This window comes from Kryptolebias marmoratus, linkage group LG1, assembly GCF_001649575.2.
Source record: "Kryptolebias marmoratus isolate JLee-2015 linkage group LG1, ASM164957v2, whole genome shotgun sequence".
NCBI classification, from domain to species: domain Eukaryota; kingdom Metazoa; phylum Chordata; class Actinopteri; order Cyprinodontiformes; family Rivulidae; genus Kryptolebias; species Kryptolebias marmoratus.
The window spans coordinates 7,737,084-7,764,452 of NC_051430.1; the positions used below are offsets into that span (position 1 = coordinate 7,737,084).

Consider the following 27,369-nt stretch of genomic DNA (forward strand, 5'->3'; position numbering starts at 1 on the left):
TATGGCGAGATGTCCCACTCAGAGCACGTGGTGTGAATAACTCTTAGCTCGACACCTGTAAAATTAACTGAGTCGTAGTCATTTGTGTTGGCTAAAGTCAATTAGCTGCGACGGCCATCTTGAATAGGGATTGAGCTGACACCATGGCAGAGGTCGGGAGGGGCTCAGGAGTTCGTCCTTTAACTGGTGGGTTGCTGGTTTGAACCCCCCGCTCCGTCCGTCTCAGCCATTATGTCCTTGGGCAAGACACTTCAGAGGGCTCGGTGGCGCCGATGGGATGGCTGCCTCACTCGCAGCTGTGGCTACAATGTAGCTTACCACCATCAGTATGTGGATGAATGTGTGAATGACTGAATGTAGTATGAAGCACTTTGGGGTCCTTGGACTAGATAAAGTGCTGTACAAGTGCAGGCCATTCACAGTTTACCAAAGCAGTTATTCAATTGTCCAGCCCCGGCTAGACTCTGTTCTACGCGGTCTCTGTGGTTTGTTGTGTAACTGAGTGCCGCCTCGATGTGGGCAGGTCGTCATAGCCGCCACCTGAAATGTACCACCAACGGGTAAATAAGTGAAATAAAGTCACTAAACTCTCACCATTCTCTGCAAAGGTTTCCAAAGGTTGGCCGAGTCGAGGCCACCTTCCCTTGGTCGGTTGAGCCCGTAAATGGAGTCCTTTAGGTCTAGCTCCGTCTGAATTCTGTCAAAACATCCTCATAGTACAACGGTGTTGGTTTATCTATAGATATATATTTAAAAAGTAAATTAATGCTTCACTTGCAAGGTTTTAAAAATGGTGGGGTGTTTTTGTGAAGGAGACGCTCTCATGATTGACGTCGCTCTCTGGCCAATCAAAAGGCCTGCAGTCTGCCGACGTCAAACCTTCAGCTCGACTCGACTCGCTCGGAATCTCGGCTGAAAAGATCCTAAGAAGCGAGCTGGAAGTGGGCGGGGCCACCCAGTGGAAAGGCCTCTAACCTGCATTTAGATGTTTCTCTGCTTTGACTCACCTGATCTGAATGACTGAGTGATTAACAGGCTTCTGTAAACTCTGAAGACCCGCTGAAACAACTAAAACATGCAGGAACACCACTGCCTTAGAGTATGCGTTATGAATGACTCCCAGCTACACCCATACCAATTTTAGCACAGTATCTGTAAACTGACTGAATGAAAACCATTTTGGTGTTTTCTAAGGTCAGTTGGATGTGGTGGCCATCTTGAACCAGTTGCAGATGGATATCCAATGATCGTTTTTCTGAAAGCTTCATTAAAATGTATCCAGTGGTTCATGAGATATTTTGGTAACAGACACATACACAAGCAAAAACATCATGCTTCTTCACCTTTTGGTGGTGTGTGTAATAAGAAAAAACAAAAAGTGTTTTGTTTTTTTTTCCTACTCATGTCCCAATTACCCTTTTTGCCAATCAGCTGGAAAAAGGGCATGACCATCATATTACTGCAGGTTGAGTTTGTTTCAGTAAATATTAGGTGTCCTCATAAGAGTTTATTAAAAAAAAAACAAGATCCGTGGCATCATAGCAGATATGAATGTAGATCCCTACATAAGTTGCATAAAATTTCAGACTTACTTCTTATCATTCATCTTACTGACATTGAAACGTTCAGCTGCAGTTAAAGCAAACCATGTCGCTTTTCCGTCACACTGATGCAGGGAAGCAGGGGCTCATGACAGCACTAAATATTTGATACAAAACAAGTGTAAAGGCGGCCAACTTGTTGGCAAGGCGGGAGGGCATTGGGTCGATCCCCAAGCATCGTCCGTGTTCTTTGAGGGGGGGGATTGTTTTCAGATGCTTTACAAGACTGGCGTGCGTCATCTGTTAACACGTCTTAATAAGGCCCCAAGAAGTGTGAGGTGGTGTAAGAATAACAACACCGCATTGTCCAGCTGGACATCAAGCTGCTTTTCACACTGAACACTTGATCCATTTGGTACAAGAGCCACAAACGTTGGCTGTCAACAGGGGATCGAGTTTCTGTGGAAGCTGAGGTGAGATCCTGAAACATTCAGGAAGACATTTGCTGGGTAGAGAACAACACGAGGCACTCGAAAGATCTCCGTGTGGACTAGAATGTGCACCATTTGACTTGCCAAAAATGAAATATGATCTCTACTTCTTTGTAAATTATAGGTTTATGAGTAAATTATACATTTTAAGAAGTTAGACGACTAAATTCCCTACTTGTTAGAGCTGTACACATCCTGTGCTTTGAATCATAAAGCTGAAATACTGGAGTTACAATCGAAAGAAAGCGAAGGATTTGATAAATCAAATTTTTTACAGACGTAAGACTAGTTCAGCAGGTTGAAAGCTTTGTATCTTGTTCACTCATCGTTAAAATGGACAAATATGTTTTTCATAAATGCCTGTCCATTTTAAATCACAGCTGGATTAAAACAGGAGTCATAATGAATACAAAATGTAATGTAATAGAAACATACACAAACAAATTATTCAACTAAATGTCAGTAATGTGAACAGTTGTCCTACTGAATTCACCAAACAGCAACATAGGATTTATGATCCAAACTGTTTACAGTAGTGGAGGCCTCAGTGAAATCCAGAGTTGTACCTCCATTCACCACCCAAGGTCATACTTTGTGCTCCCAAAAATAGTTGACCACTGCCACGCACCCAAGTGCACCACTTTGTACACCGATATGTTTGGACACTTCGACTGGAAGTGGATTCTTAAAGATGTGTACGCGAACCCCCCCCCTTGTTCTCGAGCAGGTCCTTCAACACATGCTCTTTACCTTGTGGTCATTGTCAGAAGTTAGTGGTCTCTTCTTAGGAAAAAATAAACTCTCAGGGGAAATCCAACAACCACGTGACATAAAACTTAGAGAGGGAAAATGAACACAAACACTTTGTGTTATAACAGTTATCAGAAACAATCAACATGTTTACTACACTCTAAAACATTTGGACTTGTTACAGGAGGGTATAGATTGTTGAGAATAATCCCATGTAGTAACAGTCTGATGAAGACAACCAACAGTCCTTTGTGCAGGCTTGTCCTCACAGCACCAGCCTGTCCTCACCTCCTTCCTGAATGATTTGACCAATAGAAACCTGGTTCTGGGCCTTTATGAAACACTGCTTCTTGCACTCCATCAGCTGCTCCAGGTCCCGCCACATCTTCATCTGCTCCATGTTGGCGCTGTGGTTCTCCCTCACCAGCTTCTGCTCCTCACGTAACTTCTGAAGTCCAGAAAGAAAAAAAAAAGCGCTTAGTAAGAAAAAACCACGCATCTTGTACAGTCCAGACCAGATGTTTACATACACAGAATAAAAAAATACAGAACCATTTTTTCTTGTTGGCATTAAATCCGACTAAACCTTTCCTGTTTTAGGTCAGTTAGGATTCCCAAAATTCTTTCTGGTTTTTAAATGTCACAAGCTTACCTATATTTTGTTACTATTTGGTAGCGTTGCCTTTAAAATGTATGATTTGGGTCAAACGTTTTGGGTTTCCTTACATGAGCTTCTCACAATAGTTTGGTGTAATTTTGTTCCAGTGAAACGTTTGCTTTGAAATGTATTCTTATTTGTCTTTTTTGCTTTTGTTAAACTATGCCATGATAGCAATGTGTATAGTACCGTATGTAGAAACAATTCATCTATCTTCACTTTTATATTTTTAAGTATTTACTAAGAAGATATCCACAACAAGATTGTCTGTACTACATTCCCTTGCTCACTGTAGCCCAATTAAAATAATAAGAGGCAAAATATAAATCTACGTGACTCCAGCTCAGTAAGTGTTCAGTAAACCTTCTGATGAAGACAGTCAGTCCTCAGACTTTGTTTTCGACGGAATAAAGACATTTTTCCCAGAACTGATCCCCTGAATCTGATGAGTCAGCACATGAAAAGGCTTTACTCACCTTGCCAAGTAACTCCTGTTCTGCAATGTTTTTCATGTACACGTCCCTACAAAACAAAACAAAAAAAGCAAGTCAGTCAAACTCCATTTATTCAGTGTGTTTTTAAATAAAGGTGTGGCACATCAGCACCGTGTTATTACACGAGCTGGTAATTTTGACAGGTTTTTTTTCTGTGCTGAAAAGAAGTGGCAGCAGATGAAGTCACCTTGAAATAAGAGCTTCCTCTAAAGTAAAAAGGGTATTCTTTCAGAAAGCAGCTGGCTGGCCGGAGCCCGACAGGCTCACCTGATGGTGTTCTTCCTCTCCTGCAGATCAGAGGACACATAGGTCTTCATCTCCTCAGCTACCCGCTCCATTTGCATCTCAATGATCTGCAGATGAAAGAAATGCAAAGATCGACCTAATGCTGCAGCACGTGTTTTGTGGAAGGGCAGATTTCTTGCTGCAAATGTATTTATAATATTTTCAAGTTCGGTAAGGCAAATTTGGGGTTTGAAAATATTACTAAGTTAATACAGTTAGTGTGACTCGTGTTTTTCCCTCCAAGTATCACCAAAACACTTGCCTCTGACATGGAGTTTATATAATGGTATCGGTTTTCCTTCTGTGCCACTTCCTCCCTCAATGCTTTCACCTCCTGAGAATAAACGTTGAGAACTTATTTCATCACTACGGAGAACAAGATCAACAAAATCATATCATGATTCAAATTTGTATATCCATTACGATGGGAGTATAATAACTATACCTGTTCCAGTTTAGATCTGTTGCTTTCCAACCCAGCAGCACAACTTTCATACTGCGTCTTCTTCTCCTCATACTCCTGACTTAGCTCCTGTTGTGACAGTAATCCCATGAAATATACAAAAGAGAAGAGACAAACCCATTACCAAAGGTCACACAGTAGAAATGAGACGGATTACAACAAACAGCTGATATTTCAGTAATAAACTTACAAAAGACTCTTATAAAATCTATTTATGTCTTCCTGTTGCGGCTCTTTTACATTACCCAGTAAGGTGGAAGAGTAATTCTGGGAACACGAGTAGGAAAACTTAATCCCCTGCTCCAGCTCAGCAATGTAGGGGGGCTTTCCCATTGTGCATTTTATTTATGGACATGTAAATTATTCTGAATGGACATTGTTCAGCATGAAGCACAAAACAAGTGAAGTCTCTGCTGGCTTGCAGGCTTAAATCCAAACATTTATTTAAACATTTATGAAAGCTTTCTCTCTTCAGAGACATTTCAATCAATAATAACAAAATTACATGAAAGTGCTAATATGTTTTCAAGTCTGACTATGATATATTACGGTGGATAAATGTGTTTTATCTCATTCATATCATATCATATCAGTCACCCAAAGGTAATCCCATTATATTATAGCCTTTTGTCTGCATCCTTATATTGTATTACAGAGTTGCATAGAGACAAAAAAACATTTTTGTTATAACGCATAAAAGGTCTGTTTTAATGGGTGCAAGTGATCGTTTGTCTTTATGTTTGAAAGATGAAGTCTTCTAATCTTGATGACACTTACCCCTCGCTGCTGTCTGAGTGACCTCAGCTCTTTAATAATCGGTGCGAGCGCTGACTTCTTCTCTGCTATCATCGAGTTTAACTTCTTCACCTGGAAAACGTCACAACACACCCAGAATTATAACCAAAGAAGAGACAGATCTGAAAATAAAATAGGAAAATATAAACTGAGAAAAAGACTACACAACTCTAAAATGTCTATCCACAAACATGCAACAACTTTAAAAGTTCTAAAAACTGTCAAATATAACCAAGTTTAGTTTCAAGATCATATTTAAGTTAATTTAGTAACAAGGATGTCTGAGACTATAAGTAGAACAAATAAAACTTTAGGTTTATTTGAACGTCCTGCTCATCAACATACTGTAAATGCTCTCAATTTAGCCAATTTGACTGCAGTAAGAAGCTAAATTTGAGTAGAGTTATGTTAAAGTCATTCTCAAGTCCTTCTTCTAAAGCAGGCACTTTAACATGATATTATGAAGATAGAAAACAGGCATATCAATGATGGTTGCATCCTATTTAGGAGAAATCCTTTATATAGAGCTGCACCCTTGTGGGCATGAATGTCAAGTTAATTTTAATGATTGACTTGAACCGCTCTTTTTCCAGCGTGAAATGGTTATATAATATACAACTTCAAGTTTGAATTTATTATTTTCTCTAATCCACCCGAGGTCAAAATTGATTTATTTATTAGTCCAAATATAGGCTCATATTTATTCATACATCCCACTAATATTTGGTTAAATGTCTGTTAGCACGTCTAAAATATCCATCAACAAGCTCCTGGTACAATTCTGGATGATATTTGAACATTCTTCTAGAGTTTTTTTTAATACCAGCTGGTTTCCTGGCACTTGCGACCTGTCCAAGGTGTACCCGTCTCTGACACAATGACTGCTGGAGAGAGGCACTGGCTCCCCTGTGACCCGGAAAGGAAAAAGTGGGTAAAGAAAATGGGTGGATGGTTTCCTGGCACGGACCTGGTTTTTAAACACAGTCCACACATTTTCAATTAGATTTAGATCGGGGCTTTGGGAAGGCTATTCCAGAAGCTTCATGTTAGCCTGGTTTATCCAATCAGAAACCAGTTCTGATGTGTTTGGGATCACTGTCCTGTAGGAATGTCCAAATGTGTCCAAGTTTTATCGGTCTAGATGTTGATTTAAGGTGATGTTGAAGATTTTGAGGTGCACCAGCCCTACAGCATGATGCTACCACCACCATGCTTGACAGTTTGTGCAGTGTTCTCACCTGACCTCAACATACTTCTTGTCACCGTGGCCAAACAGCTCAATTTTTGTCTTTTCTAACTGTAACATTTTTTTCCGGAAGGCATTTGGTTTATACATGTGAGAAGCTGTGAATTTGAGTCCATCTTGAAGGTATTGCTGTTTGAGGAGGAGCTTCTTTCTTGGTCAGCTCCCTCTCAGTCCAAGGTGAAGTAAAACTGTCCTCTCTGTGGACAGAGACACTGGTGTCCCAGCAGCTTCCAGTTCATGGCAGGCTTGAGCCTTGGTGGTTCCTGGGTTGTTCCTGAACACCCTAACCAATTTCTTCTCATTCTTAGATCTTCACCGAGTTCTTTGGTCTTTTCCTTGGTTCTAATGAATTCTGTCAAACAAATCCTGGTAAAATGCAACTACTAGCGGCAGTCAATCGTTACAACTTACAAGAAGTTAAAAGGCCTTGGCCACGCCAAGTTAATATATTATTCAGCACCATTTTTTTTAAAAAAGTGAATGTATGTGAGGTTTTAATTAAAAAACAAAAATACAATTAATTTAAATTTGTGCACCCAATTATTGTTTTTAAAAATTTATTTCAGCTGTAGAAGTGGTTCAAATAAGTCACTGAAAGCTTAAAAAGACATTTATGCCAGCGAAGAATGGATGTAAACCTCTGACGGCAACTGCTTGATGTTTTTATGCTGAACCTTATTTGGATAATTATTGAGACAGTTCTTTCCCTTACTGTGAGAAGATCAACATGTCTGACAACAGGTGCACGTTAAAGGTAAGTCAGTCTGAACGAGATGGTCCTGAAACACAAGCAGCTAAACGATAACTACACATGTGTAGCTTCTCAACAGGTTAATTGCATTCCCTTAAGCAAACAATAAGATTAAACTGTTTAAAACACATCTGTAATAGTTTAAAAGGCCCCTGGAATCAATTCAAGTGTTTTTTTTACCATTTCAGACATGTCATCCAGAGTGCGACCCTTCTTCTCGTCTAGCTCGCTCTTGATGGCAGACACCCTCTCCAGCTCCTCCTGAGTGTTGCTGTAGCCAGAGATGCCCTTCTCAGCTTCCATGGTTTGCTGTAAAACACAGCAGAAACAGTTGCACGTAATTAAAAAAAGGTCATCCAAGAAATAACCAATGTTTCTTCCTGTATCCTTCTGCACTTTGGAGTTATAAAGTGACAACTCAAATGTAAAACAATATGAAACCATCAGCTGATCAGTCACTTTAAATCTTCTCTTTACTATGAAAAGGTTGAAAAACTTTCAGCAAAAGTGAAACTGCAAGACAAGAATTATAATTTATTACATTAGTTTGCCATGCGTTATTAAATACTGGGACAAACAAAATGTTTTTGTCATTTCATGTTCTATCAAAAAAAAAACCCACAAAGCTCGGTTCTTAGAAAAAGAAATAGACGCGATTAAAAGAAAAGCCGTCATTGCTTTAACGATTTCCTAATGTGGGATGCAGACGGAGCAAAAGCAGCAGATGCAGCCATCAAAAATAGCAACTCAGCCTGCGTCAGACAGGCCATCAGCGAGTCAGGTAATCTGACCACATGAAGGTGTGAAACCTTTTCCAGGAAGCTTCCTTCAGTTCACCGTTAAAAACACATCAGAGAGAAAACAGCATATTTGGAAAAAGCAATCAAACAGCCTGAATCATAAAAGTAGAAAGGTAGTGTGCTTTCTGATAAAAAAATGATAATTATGGATTCATTTAATGAGCAGACATTGGTGATCTAGCACAATGGGTTAAATTTAGCTTAAACAATCCAGCATTTTACAGTCAACTGTCCACAAAAAAACAAAAGAAAAGTGCAAAAAAAGAGGAAACTTGAGATTGCTTGGCCAGAAGCTGTATATGAAATCTACTTTTTTTTCTCATGGTATTGACAATTTCTACTATTTTTGTATACAATCTCCAAACAGGAAGTCAAGTTACCAGTTTCTGCTGGACAGTCTCGTGCCTCTGTTTGAGAATCTCTTCGGTTCGCTGCAGGACTCCATATTCTGCTTTCAGCTCTGCGATTTCCTGTCGTTTCTTCTTGTATGCCGTTCCCTTGCTGCGCAGTTTTCCCACTAAACGTTTCAGCTAGAAAGAAAGAAAAAAAAGTGTAACTTTCACATAAAATAAGCAGCTGATGTTAATCATAGAATAATAAAGAGATTATAATTTTTGGAGGCGTTTCTGCTGTGTTAGCGGACAAGCTTATGACAAGCAAACACTTTGACAAATACATATTTACTTTATAGTTTATATAAAATGAGAGATCATAACAGATTGGTAATTCAGAAAGTAACTACAAAAGCTTGTTTCAATGAATAGCATGAATGCAGTCTAAATTTGACATCATGGTGTCCAGCACAGCTGAGATTCTCTGAAAGGCCCTGGGGGAAGACAATGAGTCGAGCTAGGGGAGGGGACGGATTAGAGAACAGCAGAGGGGCCTCGAGGGTGTGTGTGTGTGGGGGGGGGGGCACGGCATGATTTAAAAGAGATACTCTATCCTTTGAAGAGTTAACTATGTGCAGCAAACAGCTTCATCGAACAAAATAAGTGCTTGGAGTGGACGCTCGGTCAGTCCCCACCCTCGACGTCTGCTGGGACGTGCTCAGACTCCTCCGCAATGAAGAGCGGCTATAAATGAACATGGACACGGGAGAACAGCTCCAGAAACTGCAGAATGTGCATAGGGTCCTGTGGGGGATCCACGAAGCCTGATGTGCGAGTGAGTGAGGGCGTGGACGTGGGTGTGTGCGTGCATGTTGTGCGCGCACTTTTATTCTTTGTGTATTTTGGGACATCAAGGGCAGACGTGGCGGAGGGAGGAATTAGCACAGTGGAGTAATACTGCATAGCGTTCCTGACACCGTGTCCCTAAAACAACTGCTGCGAAAACTGGACTGCAGCTCAGTTGCTTGTCGTAAAACAGACGGGCGACAAATTCACACATTTGCCACCGTGACAGAACTCAGCGGAACAGCAGCGATGCCGTACCTATAGGATCGCCACATTTGGGATGGTGTCTTAACTAAAACAGAGGCCGAATTTAAACAGGCGATAGGGCTGGCTGATAAAAACTGCTTTATGTTACTGGCCAACCACAGATGAACACATGTACTCATGCCTCAGAGACCCCGCAGTTGGCCGTGGCATGTGATGACACATTGTCGTCAGAATGGAAAATACCTCTGATAAAGCGATCATCTCCACTGTGGCTGATGGGCCAAAACTACGCAGGAACCTGATAAGCTGAGGTTGACAAAACATTTTCCACTAACTTCATTCATGTAAGGTCTCAAGAGCCTCTTTGTCCGTACAAACAGCCCCCACTCAGAATTTAAGTCAAACTTAAAGGGCCTAAATTTAATTTCTGTGTCTTAGCATAGCTGTAAAACACAAACACAGGCAAGTTAATTAAAAAGGAAACCAGTTTTTCACAATGTCAACATGTTTCTTCCTGTCACAGAGTTCCCTACCTCTCCCCAAAGCAGCTCAAATTACTTTTTTTTTTTTTTGCTCTTACTGAGGATAATAAACATGATGGAAGCATTTTCCCCCCTGATAATTCACTTCTTCTATAATTTGGCAGCATCAGTGAAATTACTCGTCCTGTTTATTGTCCAGAGATCAGCTTATTATTTGTACTGTACTGCGTAATAATAATGAAAACCTGAGAATAGCTACAAAATAGATTTCTGAGGCCAGGGAACAAAAAAAAAGTTTCTACTTTAGTAGAGCTTGTTTCAGAAACACCTCTGCAGAAAGCACAGCTCTCATCATGTGTCAAACACCAAGGTATAAAAATTGTAATTGCACCGCTCCCATTCATCAGGTAACACAGGACTTTTACAGTCAGCTCAATAACGTGTGCAGCAAAAGCTCTAAGCATTTAGACTTCAGTGCAGCACTAAGTTTAAGCTCCAAAATTCAGGTCTCCTCATCAACACATCCTCACCATGAGTTATAAATACAGACAAATGTTTCTCTGCTGAATATGTCTAGCTGACATGAATTACAAGATTTCTAGGAGCAAAGATAAAAAAAAGCCTGCTCTCAGGAAGTTTGTCCAGTGCAGTTCCCTGTTCTGGGTATTCTCTCTTTTGTGATCTATTTCTGGCTTACATGGGAATGTGGGGGAGACTGGGGAAAGGGATAAGTAACATTAGGCAGTGAGCCTGTCTGTGTTTGGATAAGAACAGAAATAGCCTCTTGAATTTTCAGTGGTTTACTAATCTTCACAAGTAGACTTGGACATGTTGAAGTTTGTAGGTGATTTTAAGACAAAAGGGAGAGTCATAAAAAATGTTCCTTTTGCTGTCTTTCAGTAGCTGACGGTCACATTTTTAAATATCCAGCAACAGAGGTAAACGCAACGAGTGATATTCAGTGACTGCATCACTTCATGACAGTGAGCGCCAACAGAACAGCGTACCTCATCGCCGCGGATGACCTCTTCTCCGTGTGAGCCTTGTGTCTGGCTGGTTCTCTGCTTTAGATCCCTCTCTGCAGCGGCCAGCTCCTCCCTCGCCTCCTGAAGCTCCTCTGCCTTCGACTCTTTCTTTCGAAAGATAATGGAGGCCTGCGAGAGCCATGTTGCATTAGATACACAATCATGAAAGAGATGGAGTTGTTTTTTCCTCAGTGACTTTTGACCTATCGTGTCAGACTGCAGTTCAGTCATGCTAATTGAGTGACAAATGAGCCTGAAATTTAAAAACATGACATTGTTTAAGAAACAAAACTTTGCTTTCTCAACCATGTAGTTAACACAGCTGTGACAAGAACACTGAGAACTGATAGAAGGAAAAAAGAATATATTTACATATTTATAAACACATTTTGAATTTTCCATTAAATGGTTTTGAGATAAACAAAAAATGTTCTTTATACAAACAAATTATGGCGAGAGAGATTATTTAATCCCCTTCGGCATCGTAGTCAGCATTCCCAAAGCCCAGTTCACACGAGACAAAATAAACAACAATAAAAAGGAAAGAAAAAAAAAAAGCAAGCACCTGCTGCCTATAAAGTGTCAGTTTGTCATCTATGGGGTCATTCCTCATCATCCTCTTCTCAATCAGCTGGTTTATCTGAGAGTCAACTTCTTTAATCTGTGAGAGAGAGAGTGCGTGAAAGGACGTTCAGAAATGACCACAGAGCTGTAACACGTGACACCCTGTCCCGGTCAGGACCTTATCCTCCATGTCATGGAGATCAGCCTGGCCCATGGCAGGCTCTGAGGACACTTTCTGAAAGTACTGCACCGTGCGCCTTATGCCCTCCAGCTCTTTGGGGAGTTTCTCAGACACCATGTAGGAGTTGATCTTGATCTTCTCCTCAAGTCTCTTCATTAAACCTGAAAGATACAAGAGCTTTTCATTACAAGATTTTGAGCTTCACCTGTTTGAAACACACAGCTGATTACCTTGAGACTAGCAAAGTTACACGTACATAATATTCAACGTGCCTAAAAATATGAAGGGATAAACCCAACTTCCTAATTTCTTTGGAACTGAACATGCATCAGTTGTACTAAGCTACTCAAACATAGCAGCTCAACCTCCTTCTGCAATGTACAGCTCATTTTAAAAAGTGTTAACGTGTATATCTCTCTGGCTTGAAAGGCCAGCACTAAATGAGACCAAAATAAGACTAGTTCTACATCAGACCGTGCCTATTACAGCACATCAAAGATCAACGTAATCACAGGGTCTTAACACATGAATGTCTATCAGCCGAGAGTCGCCCGCCTCACAGTGCGTGGAGCCCTTGAACTTCCTGTCCAGCTGTGGTCTGCAGAGGCAGCAGCCGGACAGCGTTACTCACTCTCTGGGTTCGCATCTGCTGCCGCTTGTCGCAAGTCCTTCAACTGCTGCTGCGACCTCAGCAGCCTCTGCTCCGCCTGAAACAGCTGAACGCACAGCAGACGATTACCGAGGAGCAACAGGTCACCTCTGAACTCAAAATGATTCCCGTTTTCATGATTACCAGGTCAACATTTAGGTCTACAAAGAAGAAAACGTTACATGTCTACGTTTGTTTAGACATTATGTTGTATTCCCCCTTGCTTTTACACGACGGGACAACCACTTCTAATGTCAGGATTGTGTTTTTATGCGCCGACTTTAGGGCTAACTTCTAAAGTTGTATTTCAGTTCATTTCTGATCCAAACGCTAAAACATATCTGTCCACTGCAGGAACAACAATACCAACACAAACAGGCAAAACACACTTGTATCTATACAAATGAATCCTTTAGGTGGTCCTAATTTTTTGGGAAATATTATTATTTAGTGATGCACTATAATTCAGTTTCACTGTGTAATGTCCATCTTAATCTCTTCCCTTCTCAACCAGGTTCAACAATTTTAGCTAAACAAAATAAAAGCAAAGCAGACAACAACTACAGTGTGGACACTTTCCGTCCCAGTATGCAACATGCCGAGACCTACCTTCACATTCATTGTCAGAAAAACAAAACACTTTTCAACTTTTTCACACTTTTTTCCTGTAGATACACTCACCAAAATGTCCCAACACTTAAATTTGCCGCATATTTAAAGAAACCTTTATAAAACTTTAAAACATTTATAAATGTAATTTTTCCCTCTCTCCTTGGATAGAGGGGAGAAATATATTTACATGTTCGCTGTGGAGAAAAAAAAATACCATTGTGTTTGTTTTTGTTTGACATTAGTACTTAATGAAATCAATTCACAAAGTCAAATATAAATCTTAAATTATGAACAAACACATCTACACAGCTGACATATTTATACAATTTGACATCTGCCTAATTATGTTTATTTTATTTGATTTTAGCAAAACAAAAATGTTCTCGGAAAGTAATCAAACTAGTAAAAATATAGGAGGTCGTAAATGTGGTCGCATCACACGACATTTCAAGTTTAGTTTTTAAATCTAACAAATAAAGAATAAATCGCTTAAACAAAACAAGCTGTGTTTAAAAAAAAAGCACATCCAATTTTAAAAAATAGACATTATATTATAAATAGAGAACATTATATTATGGTATCAAGCTGTGGTAATTACATACCAGCTGCTAAAAGTTTAAGAGGTGGCACCAAACTTCTTATAGCTGTCGTGGATCCACTTCATTTTGGTGTTTAAGAAAACATCCCGTCTTGGAATGGATTTCAATATAAAAGGACAAAAGTTGTTGTTTCTCGATGGTTACACCACGTGATATTTTCTTTTTTGTAAAGAACTCAAACTATTTAAGGGGTTTTATATAAAAACTGATTATCTTTATTTTACATTTTCAACTAAATTGTTAACGGAAAAAAACATTTAGTTGTCACATCAATGACCAAAGAAAACTGAAGTAAACAGCTTCTCTCAGTTCAGAGCAGGACAGTTTTAGCTTTTAACCTTTAAAATGACTTAAGAGTTTTCCACCATGTATATCAATCAATTCCCTCAGTGAAAGATTTATTTTATTACTGTATAGTTATTATTGTATGTTTCTGATTTCTGGAAAATGTCTTGTTGAAAATAAAGAAAATTACATCAAAAAGAACATTTCAGCTGTCTTAGTTATTTTTCTTATAATTTATAAAAAACATTCAAATGCATTCTTTTAGGATGTTTTTAAGCAGACACTGGTTTATTTAACTTTTTAAACTTTCTTATTAAACTATATTAATGTGAAGAAAAGTGCTGATAAGCCAAAAGTAATCTGAAGGACATACCTGATTCTTCTGCTCTTTCTTTTGGTAGGTCAAGGACTCCTCTTTCTCCTTCTCCACCCGCAGCTGTCTGGCCTGCTCCAACATCCGCTGATGGTTGGACACCGACTCCACCTAGAGGATCAACGGGTAACGTGATATAATGCCCGCTGACAGGCCTGTAGGAATAACCAAGAACCTCTGACGGGGTCAGATTTCACCTTTTGACAGGGGCCCATAAGTAAGTCCCTTTAAATCAACACGTTATTACTTGACAGTCTTGTCAGGACATTCTTACAACCTGTTAGATGCCTGTTGAAGCTCATAGTAAAACTGATATGCGCTTGACTTCATTCCAGAGTAAAACCTAAAGCCTACTGGGACTTATAGATGTAAACAGTCAGCCTTACCCTCTTCTTCAGCCTCTCCACACGTTTGATCAGTTGGTCTTTCTCCTCCTCCATGGCACTGATGTCCTGGTATTGCAAAAAAAAAAATTTAAAAAAGGAATGCTGTAGAGCTTTTTATCAACCATGTTTAACAGCTGCTTTATTGTCTGCAATGTATAAAAAAAGAGAAGTTATTGTTGCTTTCTATAACTGTTTTTTAAACAAAAAACAACTAAACCCTAATTATTTCTAACAAACTATGACCAGTAAGAAACCGACTGCTTTCTACCCTTCTGATTTCTGAAGTGGAGAAGCCTGATGTCCTCAGATGCTCACACTCCTTATGGTACGTCTTAAACCCTTCCACCAGCTCTTCATACTGTGAACACACACGGGTTACTTTAAGTCATTTGTGATGCTAAAAATTAGAAAATGACACAGGGCATTAAAGTTAAATGTATGAACAAACCTGATGATAGGTGTCATTGATAACGTCGTCCTGCAGAAAATCAGCAGGTACCTTAATCTTCATCAGAAAACGGGCCAGGTATGCCCTCTTCTTCAGCTCGGGGACCTTCTGCAGGAGCCAGTGGAGGATCGGGTGAACCACAGGTTTGCTGCCAGTCACCAGACCCTGTCTGAAGCTGCTCCTGTAAAATGTGAGAAAACAGGAAGCTCACGGGGACATCTATGTGAACATCCTCATTACAGAAAACACCAGAAATGTGTTCAAAGTAGCACTGTTTTGGGAAATTGTAGGTTTTAAAATCCATGTGAGTAATAAGTCACCATATTTTTGTAAATGTACTGGAAAAAATATGAGCAAAAACGTTCTTCGCATCAAAAAATATGTATTAAGAACTGGAGGAGGGTAGGAAAGGCTGACTGATCAATGACAATGACAGACGGACGTAATAGAAATCTTTCCAGTGACAAAAATTAGACCAAAAAAGGCTTAAAGATAAAACTAATCAACCATTTTTTGCGGACAGTTTAATATTTTAGATGTTGATAAATAAAAGTTAAATTAAAAAATGAGAGCATTTAATGAAAACATGTTTTAAAATCACACGAACATGACTTCACTTTCCTAATTTTACAGATTAACCAACTATTCTGGTGATTATCTAAACGTGTTATGGCAGAGAAGCCTGGGAGATTAAGTTAATAACTTAAACATTTAAATATGCTGTAGATTTAAGTTCAGAAAAAAAATTATCTTAAGACAACATATAAAGTCAAGCGCATCTCTAACTAAACAGGAGCTTTAAAATTACTTGTCTGAATGACACTTACACATCAGACTGATTGCCAGGAGGTTTGTATTTCAGCATCCCCAGCAGAGAGCTTATTCTCTTCACTGTCTGCTCAGGCATCTCTTCTCGGATATCTATGGCTTGCTAAAATGTACGGACACAAAATAAAATCATAATAAAGCTATTGGCGTTGAAGAAATATCATAAAAATGGCGCACTCGAACGTCTCACGACAATTATTTCGTTCACCTTCGGGTCTATTTCGGCCAGAATATCATTTAAAACTTGCAGGAGTTGCACAGGTTCCAGGGAGTCAAACGTGATGAGGTTGAAGCTTTTCTTGAATGGGTCGTTGTTGAGTTGTTCAACGATGAACTTCAGCTGCTCGCTCATGATGGAAGTTCTGAAATGTCTACGCTGCGATAACTCGGTGATGTCAAACGCTAGATTAGCCTGCTATGCTAATGCTAACGCTAACATAAAAAAGGCTTTTTGTCGTCGACAAAGTTAGCCTAGCTTGCCCACCTGTAAAACTCTTAAGGCGTTCTAGAAACGTCTTACCAAGCACAAGCAGTGATTATATATAAAATGCACTTTTCTAAATAAAAAAACATAACTTTACCGTTTCGCGTATTAAATTTATTAGGCAAAGAAATGTTTGTTGTCATTAGCCCCATAGAAACCGTTAGGCGTCATGGATTGGTTGCTAACAGGAAGTAGCTTCGGTGGTGAGTTCAAGGAAATGCGATTTCTAAATGTCTTTTAACTAAAAATACAGGCAGACGAGTCGCTACATCACTCGCAAACAGGGAGCATTTTGGTTTATGCTTAAATTTAAATTTTGTATCAACCAAAATAAATAACATTAACCTGTTATTGCATGTGACTCTAATTACATTTTTTCGTCAACAAATATGACAGAATTTTACCAAAAATATCATTTGAAGAACGGAAAGTTTAAAGTCAACTTCGCATTGCTTTGGATAACTATGGCTAAATGTAAAACAAAACAAATGAAGCTTGGAGTGAAAATCGACTGATTTATTATTAGATTTATTGCCCTTTTAAATAAAACACATTCGGGATTTATTTACGCCGTGGCTCGCTCCATTTAACAGCAGCGGGGCGCGTTGTACGCACGGGTTCAAAAAGTCAAGCGGAGAGTTTTCGGACTGCACATGAACGCAGCACTTGACCAATCCAACCGTAAGGTGGCGGTATGCTCACGAGGCAGCGGGCGCAAACAAATGAACTTTGGTTTGATTGACCTGAGTTTTCATAAGACGACCGAAAGTACAGTTGGCTGTGTGGCAAACCCGCACGCTTGGAGCTGTGTGGGAGAGATTGGTCTGTCCCTTAAAAAGGATAACAAGTGAGTTTGAGCAGCGAACGAAACGGGTCGCCGTTCAGAAAGTCGGGGCGTCGTTTTTCTGGAGCCACCTGACCTGAGCTGTGGTATGTTGAGGACAACCACCGCACCTTTTTACAACGTAGAAGGTATATGCTTTTCCGCTGTAAGGAGCCACATGTGTAATTTTACGTTTCTAATATATATATTTATATATATATTTGCGACTTCACGTTTTTTGGGCGGACGTCCGTTTGCCATTTTCAGCTCTGACTGAACTCACGTTTCTCTCAGAAAGTACGTTTTACCCAACAATTGTTGTTGTTTTCTTTTCCTGTATTTGAAGCGTAAATCAGAGTCGCATCCACGTAGCCCCTCCTCTTTCTGCTGCTGCTGACCAAAACAGCAGAGAGCTGCGCCTCAGTTTGACACCCAACACAGACAGAGAGGATCTCCAGAGGATAGACGACCAGCAAACAGGACCGAGAGGTGGTGGGGGGGGGGAAGCAAGGATGAACTCAGAGTTCTTGGATTTTCTCTAAAGGGTTTCAGGGATTAGACCAATCATGTCCCTGTAGGATTTTATCCTTCTGCTTGTGAGTAAAACCATTCTTACATGTGTGAACTTATGTGCTGTTGCACGATGGAAGCTGTGAGTTACGAACTTCTTTGTTCAGCAGGACTGCATACGTTGTGTGTTGTTAGCTGACTGAACTGTCCGCAGCAGGCTGTCAACCATGGTTGAACCGTTGGGGTTCGTGGATGCATGGAGAGCCCAGTTCCCTGAGTCGGACCCCCCTAAAATGGAGCTGAACTCGTTAGGGGACATTGAACAGGAGCTGGACAAGTGCAAGTCATCCGTCAGGCACTTGGAGAAGGAAGTAAACAAGGAGCGCTTTCGGATGATCTACTTGCAGACTTTGCTCGCGAAGGAGAGGAAGTCCTATGATGGTCAGCGATGGGGGTTCAAAAACACGACCCCGACAAGTGACGGCAAGCTCACCAGTGGCCCAGAGAAACGGCGGTCCAACGCTGATGACGCATCAGCGGAGGAGCAGCAGAGGGGGTCAAGCAAGACAGGGAAGGGTAATAGATATCCAGAAGAGGTGGATGGTTCAAAACAAAAAGGAGGGGTGTCCCCTGTCTGCCACGAATCGGAGCCTCCTGACCTCCCGGTGGGCATAGGCTCAGTGGCGGCTCTGAGGTCCAACTTTGAGCGCATCAGGAGGGCCAACTCTCACACGGCCGGCGACAGCAGGGGGTTATCTGTGACAGGGGGTCAGGAGAAACCCTGCTACGTGAACTTGGAGTACCACCACGAACGAGGCTTGGTCAGGGTCAATGACAGGGAGGTCTCTGACAAGATCAGCACCCTGGGCTGCCAGGCCATGCAGATGGAGCGGAAGAGGTCCCTGCACTCCCTGCCAGGGAACCTGTCAGCTACCGCGGGAGACATCAGCAAGGCCATTCAGAGAGGCCGGTCCACCGAGGGGAGCTGCAGCTACAACGGGTCGCCTGACGATCCCGAGGTCAGCTCCCACTTCCTGAAAGACGGTGGGGTCAGGTCTGCCGGTGGGAAATCTGAGAGGCAGACCGTGGAGTTTCAGCCGTATACCAGTGTGTACGTTGGCGGGATGATGGCCGACGGGGACACACGAGTCATCCACATAAGGGACCACAGCGTAGAGGAGGATCCTCACCTCACTTGGCCCCGGCGCTCCTATTCTCCTGGGAGCTTTGATGACGTCGGCGGGGGCTACACGCCGGACTGCAGCTCCAACGAGAACCTGACGTCAAGCGAGGAGGACTTCTCCTCGGGCCAGTCCAGCCACGTGTCCCCCAGCCCCACCACCTGTCCGATGTTCAGAGAGAAGAGCCGCTCCCCCTCCCAGCATTCCCTCGACAGTGGGAGCCCACCCACACCTCTGTCACAGAAGTGTCAGAAGCAGCAGGGCATGGCTTCCGGCATTGGGGTCCGCAAACGGGGCCAGATGTGGCCCAGTGACGGGGACTCCACCACGTCCAGCAGGACCTCTCATGAAAACAGTGTTCAAGGAGATCTGGGTGAGTTGATGCAAAACACACTTTTTCTTTACCAAGATTAAAATGACTAAAAAAGAAAAACCTGGTCTAATGGATCAGGACAGTAAAAGCACTTGAAAGGCCCACGCTAATCACTAGATGAAACATGTCCGCGCGCCTCCACTGGCTTTGATACAGAATGACTCACTGATGTGTAAAATACACCTTCAATCTGTTTAATGATGTCCTAATTTTTTTTCTTTTTAGTCTGATGCACAAAATCCATCTTTCTAGAGTCAGGATTATGATGCACCTATTATTCTCTGACACACTTTGTTTGTGGCTTCCTTGGGTTTCATTTAACAGGAAGGGAAGTGTTGATTTTATTCCAGTGAAAGTGGCCTACAAAAAAAGAGGCCAGGTTTGATTTTGAAAGACAATATCTTCTGGTTTTATTAATGAGAACCTTATTTTCTGGCCTCGTCCTTATTAAAGGGATATTAAATCATTCCTTTGAGGCTTTTTCATTTCCCATCAGGGAGTTCAGGGAGATGAGAAGAGCTCCACAAACACACTGATCTCCTCAGCAGTGGTTTTGCGTGTCTCCAGCAGTATTGTGCCCCCCTTCTGCTCGGTGCCCGCTGAGTGCTACGGACCCATCAGGAAGACCCCCCCCCCCACACACACACACCACCACCACCACCACCCTGGGGCTTCCTAGTCGCTCGGTCCTGTCCACCCGGGGTGTTTTCGTGTCAACACACATCGGCGTTGTTGTCCTTGGAGCAGAGTGATTAACCTAAAAGGGGTTTTTCTAGCGTGCTGAATTAAGGGAGGTGGGTTGTAAAAAGCCCAGACGACTCGCTTAGAAGAGAGGAGCTACGAGGCCTAAAGTGTGTCACGTGGCCTCCAATCAGGACGCCTGCCATCCTTGTTTCCTGTTGAGATGTGTAAACACAATAGAAGAATCGCTCACTGAGAGCCAGTATTGACACGTTAACAATATAACAATGTTAAGTAGGATAAGGAGAGTGGTCCGGGTATGCAGCCAATGCCAAGGACAAGGAGAAAGACAGGGGTGTGTGTTCCCCTGTAGGAATGTTTATCAAAATGAGCGACACGCCGTGTATTGTCAGCAGCCGAAGCTACTGAAGAGTGAAGAGCGGATTGGGATACAGGTGATTTTTGGAAGAAGGAGGTGCAGAAGTGTCTGCTTTAATCCAGAAAAAAAAATCCTGTTTGGACTGGATTCAGCAGATGAGAATAGTGTGTGTGTTTTGGTTATGCAAATGATCCAGTGTAAAGCTTCTTGAAAAGAAGCATGTACGCATAAGCAGCGAGCCGATGATGCAATCAGCGTAGAGTGTAAGTTAGCGTACCGCTCTGATGACTAACGGGTTCACGGTGTTGTATGTCGGTGCTGCGGTCACACACTCAGGGTTCTCATTTAATTTGGGATAAAGAGGTGTTTATTGAAGAAAAAAGTGAAAGGAGAGGTTCAAACAAAAAAAGGTGAAGCATAATTTAAAAAAAAAGATGTCCACTTGTCGAGAGGATGGGAACAGACTGGGAATTTAGATTTTTTTTTTGTTGTTGTTGTTTTTATTGCCTGCTAAAAAAACAATGAGTCAACTCATTCAAGATGGCTGCCACAGCTAATCAGCCTTACACGAGAATGGCTACAACTCACTAGATCTTACAGTTGTTGAGCTAAAACCCGGCGTGGTAGTAGCTGAGAGTTTTCCGCTGTTTCTGCGATGGAAGAAAGAAATGCAGTGATGAGAACACAGCTGCTCTCTCTGAGTAGTTCATCTTGTGACCAGTCAACTGACCCCGTGTGTGTAATTTCTGTGAAGTTCCCTCGTCTTTTAATGGTCCCAGACGTGTTTGACACACTCTGCTGAAGTCGCCCTGTCTCAGAGCTGGCTGAGCTTTTGTTCCTGACATAATGGTACAGCCTGTCTCATGTGGACCTTGCTCTGTGGATTACCAGAAGTCTGGATTTGTTTTACTGATGTTGTAACGACGTTACGGTGCGTGACGCTGGATTAGGTCTTAGGTTGGGGAGCTGGCTGGAGGCGAGGTTGTTTTATGTATTTATTGATTTTCTACAAAAATCTCCTCCTTTTGCTTAAGATTTCATGACTTTTCTGTAGCATTGGAAGCATCATGTTTGGCTGCATTTATTACAAAATAAAGCGGCAAAGCCTCGGTGAGCAGCTATTAGAAAGGCTCATGTTCTGTAAAGTACAATAAACATGTCAGTAGCTACTTTGGGCTTTTTTGGTGTTTGTATTCTGGGGCTTGTCATGGAATATGTGAGTGCCGCAGTAGACAGAAGTGACGTGGTCCCCGCTGCGGTCGTGTTGTGTCTGGCATGGTGTCAGTCTGTCTCAGCTTGAGGAAGACAAGTGACTTACCATTAGCTACATCCCATAGCTGCCACAAACAAAGCAGTGCTTGTCCTGCTGCCTTTTAGCTGCATCTCTTTGTTACGTTTGACTGAAACGAACAGTCTGAAATTGACCCGTATCAGTTCATATATTTTTCTCCTGAGTGTTGTCTACTGGTTTCTGGTTATCTAGGCCAATTGTCATCCCTAACTGCGAGCAGAGCTGCTGATTAGCTGTGGACCTTTTAAGGAGGCCGTGTCTCTGATGGGTTGTTTGTGCCATAATTAATTATCATCATGACAATGACATGCCTATGGTTCTGCTGGCGTTCCGCTGTAGCTGGGGAGGAGTCTGAGTGTGTAGACGGCCTCACGGTTAATGGATTACAGTGCATTAAAGAAAAGGTCGGCCAAAAGGGAATGATAAATCTCCCATCAGGTTAATCATAATCCCTGCAAAAACCAGGAGATTGTCTTTTGGGATGCATGGAGCTGAGCCTGCCTCAGTCAGAATATGGCACAGTTTCTGCACGTGAACAGGTCTGTGGTGCCATTAAAGGTACTCGTTGTAAACTATGAAATAAAATATTGAAAACTCTATCTTGAACTGTATCAAAAGGCGCAGCTTGAAAGAGTTAACTCCAGTGGTTTTCCAGGTTATTGATCTGCAAGTCTGAAATGTCGGTCCACACTCAATGTAAACAAAGCACCAAAAGGACAGAGCTTGGCTTTTGTAGCTTTTGCAAAACTTCTTTTAGACCGTCGAGTTTATTGTTTTAACGTTAATTGTCGGGCTTCTCCATCCGAAATCGATAATAATCAAGTATTATTACTTTCTAAAAATTGGTTTACTGGTCTTTATGATTTTTTTTTTATGATGAAGAGTCTGTCTGAAAGGTGACTGAAGAGTGTCTGGACGTCTCTGCCTCAGCCCAGCACTCCTTGCTGCCTCAGCAGGATTCACACCAGTGCTCGTCTGGCTTTCTGCTTCACTGCGGACTCATGGATATTTGAGTTCTATTTGAGTTGACTTCCCTTATGGCACCTCAGACAGAGCCTGTCATTGTACCTGGATGTCAACACCTGAGCAGTGGTGGTCCAGAAAGCTGAAAATTCCAGCCTCTCCCTTTCCTAAAGTAAATGCAGTCCTGGAAGAGGAAATCCTGGCAGTGCTTGAGGGCAGCCAAGTTTGCCGCTATATGTGTGTGTGTGTGTGTGTGTGTGAAAGCGAGACACCTGTCCTCCTTCGTGGTGCGCTGGGTAACGTGCTCAGAAGGCTGGGAGGCCATTAGTACACCAAGCCAGGCCTCAGCTGCTCTCACACTGAAAGCCATGAATAGTCTTTGTGTTCCTGCCTATCAAAAGCAGAACAAAAGCTCTTGTTTAAAACCTATGCACGAGTGTTCGCTCCGGATTAGCCCTACTGTTCACTTATGAACATACATGTCTCCGTAGATGGTCCTCAATAGAGAGAGAGAGAAAAAAAGGCATGTTTAGGAGGCTGCGAGGCTCCCGTCAGCTGGGCGATCATCCCGCGTGCTCTGCCTCAGCCCTCCGGACCTGCAGGCTCAGCTCAGCTCCTCTCTCTGGTCCCCTCTCAAAGGGCCCTCTGTGCTGCTGGCTGGCAGGTCGAGTGTTTATGGAATGTCTCAGCTGCTTGTGGTGTGTGTGTGGGGTGGGGGGTGCTGCTAATGAAATGTTAAGTGTTGGATGAGTCCACCTCCGTTACGGTAGCCTGAGCATGGAGGTTTTTCTTTCCTTTTTTTTGTTTGACTGACCAGACAAGGGTGTTTTTGACAAGATGTTGTAGAGGCTGGAAGGCTCCTACTTTTAGTGAAATTAATTTCTTTGTCAATTTCTTCTGTATAATTCTGATATTTGTCTCCACCCATCACCACTTTGTATTTGAAGCTTTTTTTTCCACTAAGAAGTCAGGGTGGTACATCATCAGGGGTGAACTTCAGCTCCATAAAGCTTCTCCACAGCCAGAGGAAGCCAAACAACCTTAAGTCCTCTTGTGTTATAAAGTGTTTATTTATTTATTTATTTAGAGATTTGGCCGTTAAATGCTGTCACGGGACATTACGCAGTTTGCAAAGACTCCCAGCTTTTTAAGTCCATTGTGAGTAAATCTGAGAAGTGTACTGGAAGCTTTCCTGGCTTGTCAAATGCAAATATTAAGTACATTTTTGGTTTCCAGGCAGATTGGAACTGAGCCAATCACATTAAAGCACATCAGGTAAACTCCATTCACTAATATTTAATCCTGTTCAGACATGCAGATGAATATTTCAGTGAGGCAGGAGGTGACTGATTTTTTTTTTTTTTTGAAACCAAAAAACACTAGTCAGCTTCCAGTGTAAATGATAAACTCTAACACCAAGGTTTATCAAAAGGAAAAAAAAAATTGCCCTCTGTGAAGGGAAGTGGAGTCAATCTTTAATCATTGCATTTATGTGCACAGGTGTCCGTCTGTTTGACCAGACTGGAACAATTATCTGGCTGTCGTTCTCTCTGTTAAGCGGCACATTACAAGCTGTAGTCTGACCACCGCAAGCTATTTCCATACACACTGATTAGTAGGTGCGCTGGGCTGGGCGGCCCAGTTCTGACCCACACTGCTCAATGACTGGCACTAATTTTAGGGCTGCTTTTTAACAGATCAGAATCGAACGCTGGTGGACCCGACTGCCCTCAAAGGTTTTAAAGGGGCCCTCAGTCAAGCAGAGACTTTGCGTGAGGGCGTCCTGATTCAGCATAACAAATGACCCAGCTACAGAGAGACTCACTAAAAGGACACTTTTATCTGTCAGTCAGTTCAGTTCTCACAGGTTGGCCTGTAAAAACAATTTAATGGCTTCTGTGAGTTTGTCAAGTCACTGTAACTGTTCATCCAGTTTCACCGTCTGCCATTAAAGTTTTTAATTTCTCTAGCCGCTAGCAACCAAACATCATGAGTCCACCTGTCCAGCCTAAAATGTGTTTAACAGCAGCAACAGAGAAAGCATCAAAAGGTTCTTCAGGATTGAGCAGGGAGACTGGAAGTAAAGATTTTGTACTCTGAAGGTGCACTGTGACAACATACTCATCATCACCTGTCAGCATGAAAGGATCATATAACTGTCTGTGGGTATGGCTGTGTGTCCGTTTGTCTGTTAACAACGTTTCTCATGAACCAGTGGATGGACATTAAGTAAACTTTCAGAAAGTAATCATTAAATTTATGTCTACAACTGATTAACCTTTGGAGTCAACATGTTTCCAACTGGCCACCACATCTAATCAACCGCAAATACTAAAATAGCAATAACCCTGTCAGCTTTACAGATATTGAGCTAATATTTGGTGTGGTAGTATCTGAGACGGATCCCTAACACATAATGCACATGCAGCGGGTGATTCCTTCAAAGAATGTTAGCTTCATTATAAAGTCTTTTGCTGATAAATATGTCAAGATTTTGCCCTTGCTGTCAAGTGTGGGAAATTACAGGGGCTCCATATCGGTATCTCTAATCCATCATCCTTCTACCGGCTCCCCTCTGCTGCCATCTCCCCAGTGATGGCACAGTCCAGAGGAGAATCCATTTGCTGGAGCCAAGTGGTGCCAAGCTTTTAACAACATCTCACTTTGGCATTTTTATTTTTATTTCTACTTATTTTCAGAAGGTGGAACTTTTCACTCCAGAGCTATACAACCTTTGGAGATGAGGACCAAAAAAAGCTCATTCAATGCACATTTACTGTCAGCAGTGATTTATAAACACTTTAAATCTCAATTTCAGAGCAGAATCAATCAAACGTTTGTTTTTGGAAGCTCGTGATCAAATTCCTGTCCTTCAGCTGACACATCTTTTTTAGTGCAGGATCAATATGTCCACAGCAGGGAGCAATAAGTTGGCACTGGTTTTCTCTTTGCTCTCATGAGGCGGGGATTTATCTGTTTTACTGGCGGGGAAATGGTGCGATATGGATGCTGCTATTCTAGTTGGGCTCGGTAAATCAATGCTTTTGCTGTTTGATTTTTACTTTTGGGAACTGGTGTCTGTATTGCATGCAATCAGTCAGACAGAATAGATATTCTGTCCCCTGTGTGCTCTACAACAGTGTTAAACAGCGACCGCACCTTTTCATTTCGTTTTCCTCCAGCTGGCAAATGCATTTGTCCTTGTTTTTATGGAGGCTTCTGTAAACTGAAAAGGGTTTCATGTTTGTGCTGTGGATTAGTGGTGATGTCATTTTGAAACTAAGCATAAGGTATCAGGCTTACCTCAGGAAAAAACGAAATATTCATAAAACTAGTGTTCCTTGAAGAAATGCATATCGCTTGCTGTCTTGCACGGCAAAGTTTCAAGCAGAAATCTTGTGTTATCTGTTAGCGTTCAGAGTATGTGATGGGGATGACTCTCAGCTACTACCACATAAAATCTTTGCTCAGTATCTGTAAAATTGACAGAGATATAGCCATTTCCGTGTGTGCTAAGGTTGATTAGCTACAGTGTCCATTTTAAATCGAGTTAACTCCAAAAGTTACTGAGTTGTAGATGTGTATCCAATGATTACTTTCTGAGTTTCACTAAACTCCATCCAGTTTATGAGATACTTTGTTGACAGACAGGCAAACTGACACAATTACACAATCACCTGTCTTTCATGCTGGCAGGCGATTAAAGCGTTGATGTACAGAAGGTAAATTTGTTAGTTCCCTTCCAAAATTAAAAAAAAAACCATGATGTAACTGGCTAAAAAACTCCAGTTCTGTCTCATCAGGCTCAGAAAAAATTAAATATCATTTTCAGCTGTGGTCAGAGGAACATGAGCTGCTTGGAGATGGATTTGTAGCCTTTACTTTAAACATGATATCTATAGTCTTCTTTCTGAGCTCCTCAGAAAGCTCTCATCTTTGTTTTCTCTGCTTTTAACTGAATCTCTTTTCACAAGAAATGAAGCTTCGTTTCAATGAGCTGTAAATGTACCAACAAATTTATTAGCGTATGTACTTTTAGGCCACTGCAGTGTCCCAAAGGAATCTTGCTGTTTTAAACTCTAAACTTATCTTCAGTTTATCTGTGGTAGAGAATCTGTGACTCCGTCTCCTCTGCACATCTGCCACTCCCTCCTGTTTATCATAGTTCATCTCTATGGATTAGCATCAGGGCTTTGAGCTTGCATTTGCTTTGTCATCAATTGGACATCCAGCATGCCTGTGGCTTTAAGCTGCAGTGATTGTCCTCTGAGCGTGACTCTTGTTCACATGCTGGAGGAAGGAAAAGCACTCTGTGATGACTGATTATTCTCCAGAAACTGGCCTGAGTTAGGAACCAGTTGTTTGACTCAGTGCTAATATATCCTTGGCTTCTATTTATAGGGAACATGTCCAGGGTGTTGGGGAAAAAAAAAAACCTAACAAAAACAAACCATGAGGTGAATTGTGTTCAGCCAAATTATATATTTTTAGATATTATGTGGTCATACGTAACTTGTGAGAATAGAGTCAAATGAAATTCTTGAAAAACACATAACTGCACAGTTCACAGATGATCTAAAACAAAATCAGCTT

At 41.7% G+C, this 27,369-nt stretch overlaps 2 protein-coding genes across 4 annotated transcripts in view; one reads left to right on the forward strand and one right to left on the reverse strand.

The window, feature by feature from the left end:
- Positions 1-2,139: 2,139 nt before the first annotated feature.
- ift81 (intraflagellar transport 81 homolog) lies at positions 2,140-16,443 on the reverse strand. Its single transcript, XM_017414500.3, has 18 exons — positions 16,300-16,443; positions 16,091-16,194; positions 15,264-15,444; positions 15,084-15,173; positions 14,816-14,881; positions 14,430-14,540; positions 12,543-12,627; positions 11,909-12,072; positions 11,732-11,827; positions 11,149-11,295; positions 8,655-8,804; positions 7,655-7,783; positions 5,460-5,549; positions 4,665-4,751; positions 4,482-4,553; positions 4,202-4,287; positions 3,917-3,962; positions 2,140-3,230 (listed from the first exon to the last, which is right to left on the reverse strand). The coding sequence occupies exons 1-18, from the start codon at positions 16,441-16,443 to the stop codon at positions 3,048-3,050; spliced, it is 2,031 nt and encodes a 676-aa protein (XP_017269989.1). The 3' UTR covers positions 2,140-3,047.
- Positions 16,444-17,272: 829 nt separating this feature from the next.
- si:dkey-91m11.5 (BCR activator of RhoGEF and GTPase) overlaps positions 17,273-27,369 on the forward strand; it is a 34,898-nt gene continuing 24,801 nt past the window's right edge. Inside the window, exons 1-3 of one of the 3 annotated variants that reach the window (XM_025005596.2) lie at positions 17,273-17,547; positions 17,745-17,994; positions 18,079-19,462. In XM_025005596.2, coding sequence (XP_024861364.1) covers positions 18,136-19,462 — 1,327 coding nt within the window. In that variant the 5' untranslated portion in view covers positions 17,273-17,547; positions 17,745-17,994; positions 18,079-18,135. Of the gene's footprint in view, positions 17,548-17,744; positions 19,463-27,369 lie in introns of those variants that run through there. The other 2 variants (XM_017414675.3, XM_037975858.1) reach the window with 2 other exon arrangements.

Coding starts and splice junctions, on each gene's coding strand:
- ift81 (XM_017414500.3), bottom strand. CDS start 16,443: ATGAGCGAGCAGCTGAAGTTCATCGTTGAACAACTCAACAACGACCCA. Junction 4,554..4,664: donor ACAGATCTAAACTGGAACAG/GTATAGTTATTA, acceptor GTTTATTCTCAG/GAGGTGAAAGCATTGAGGGA. Junction 4,288..4,481: donor ATATAAACTCCATGTCAGAG/GCAAGTGTTTTG, acceptor TTTCATCTGCAG/ATCATTGAGATGCAAATGGA.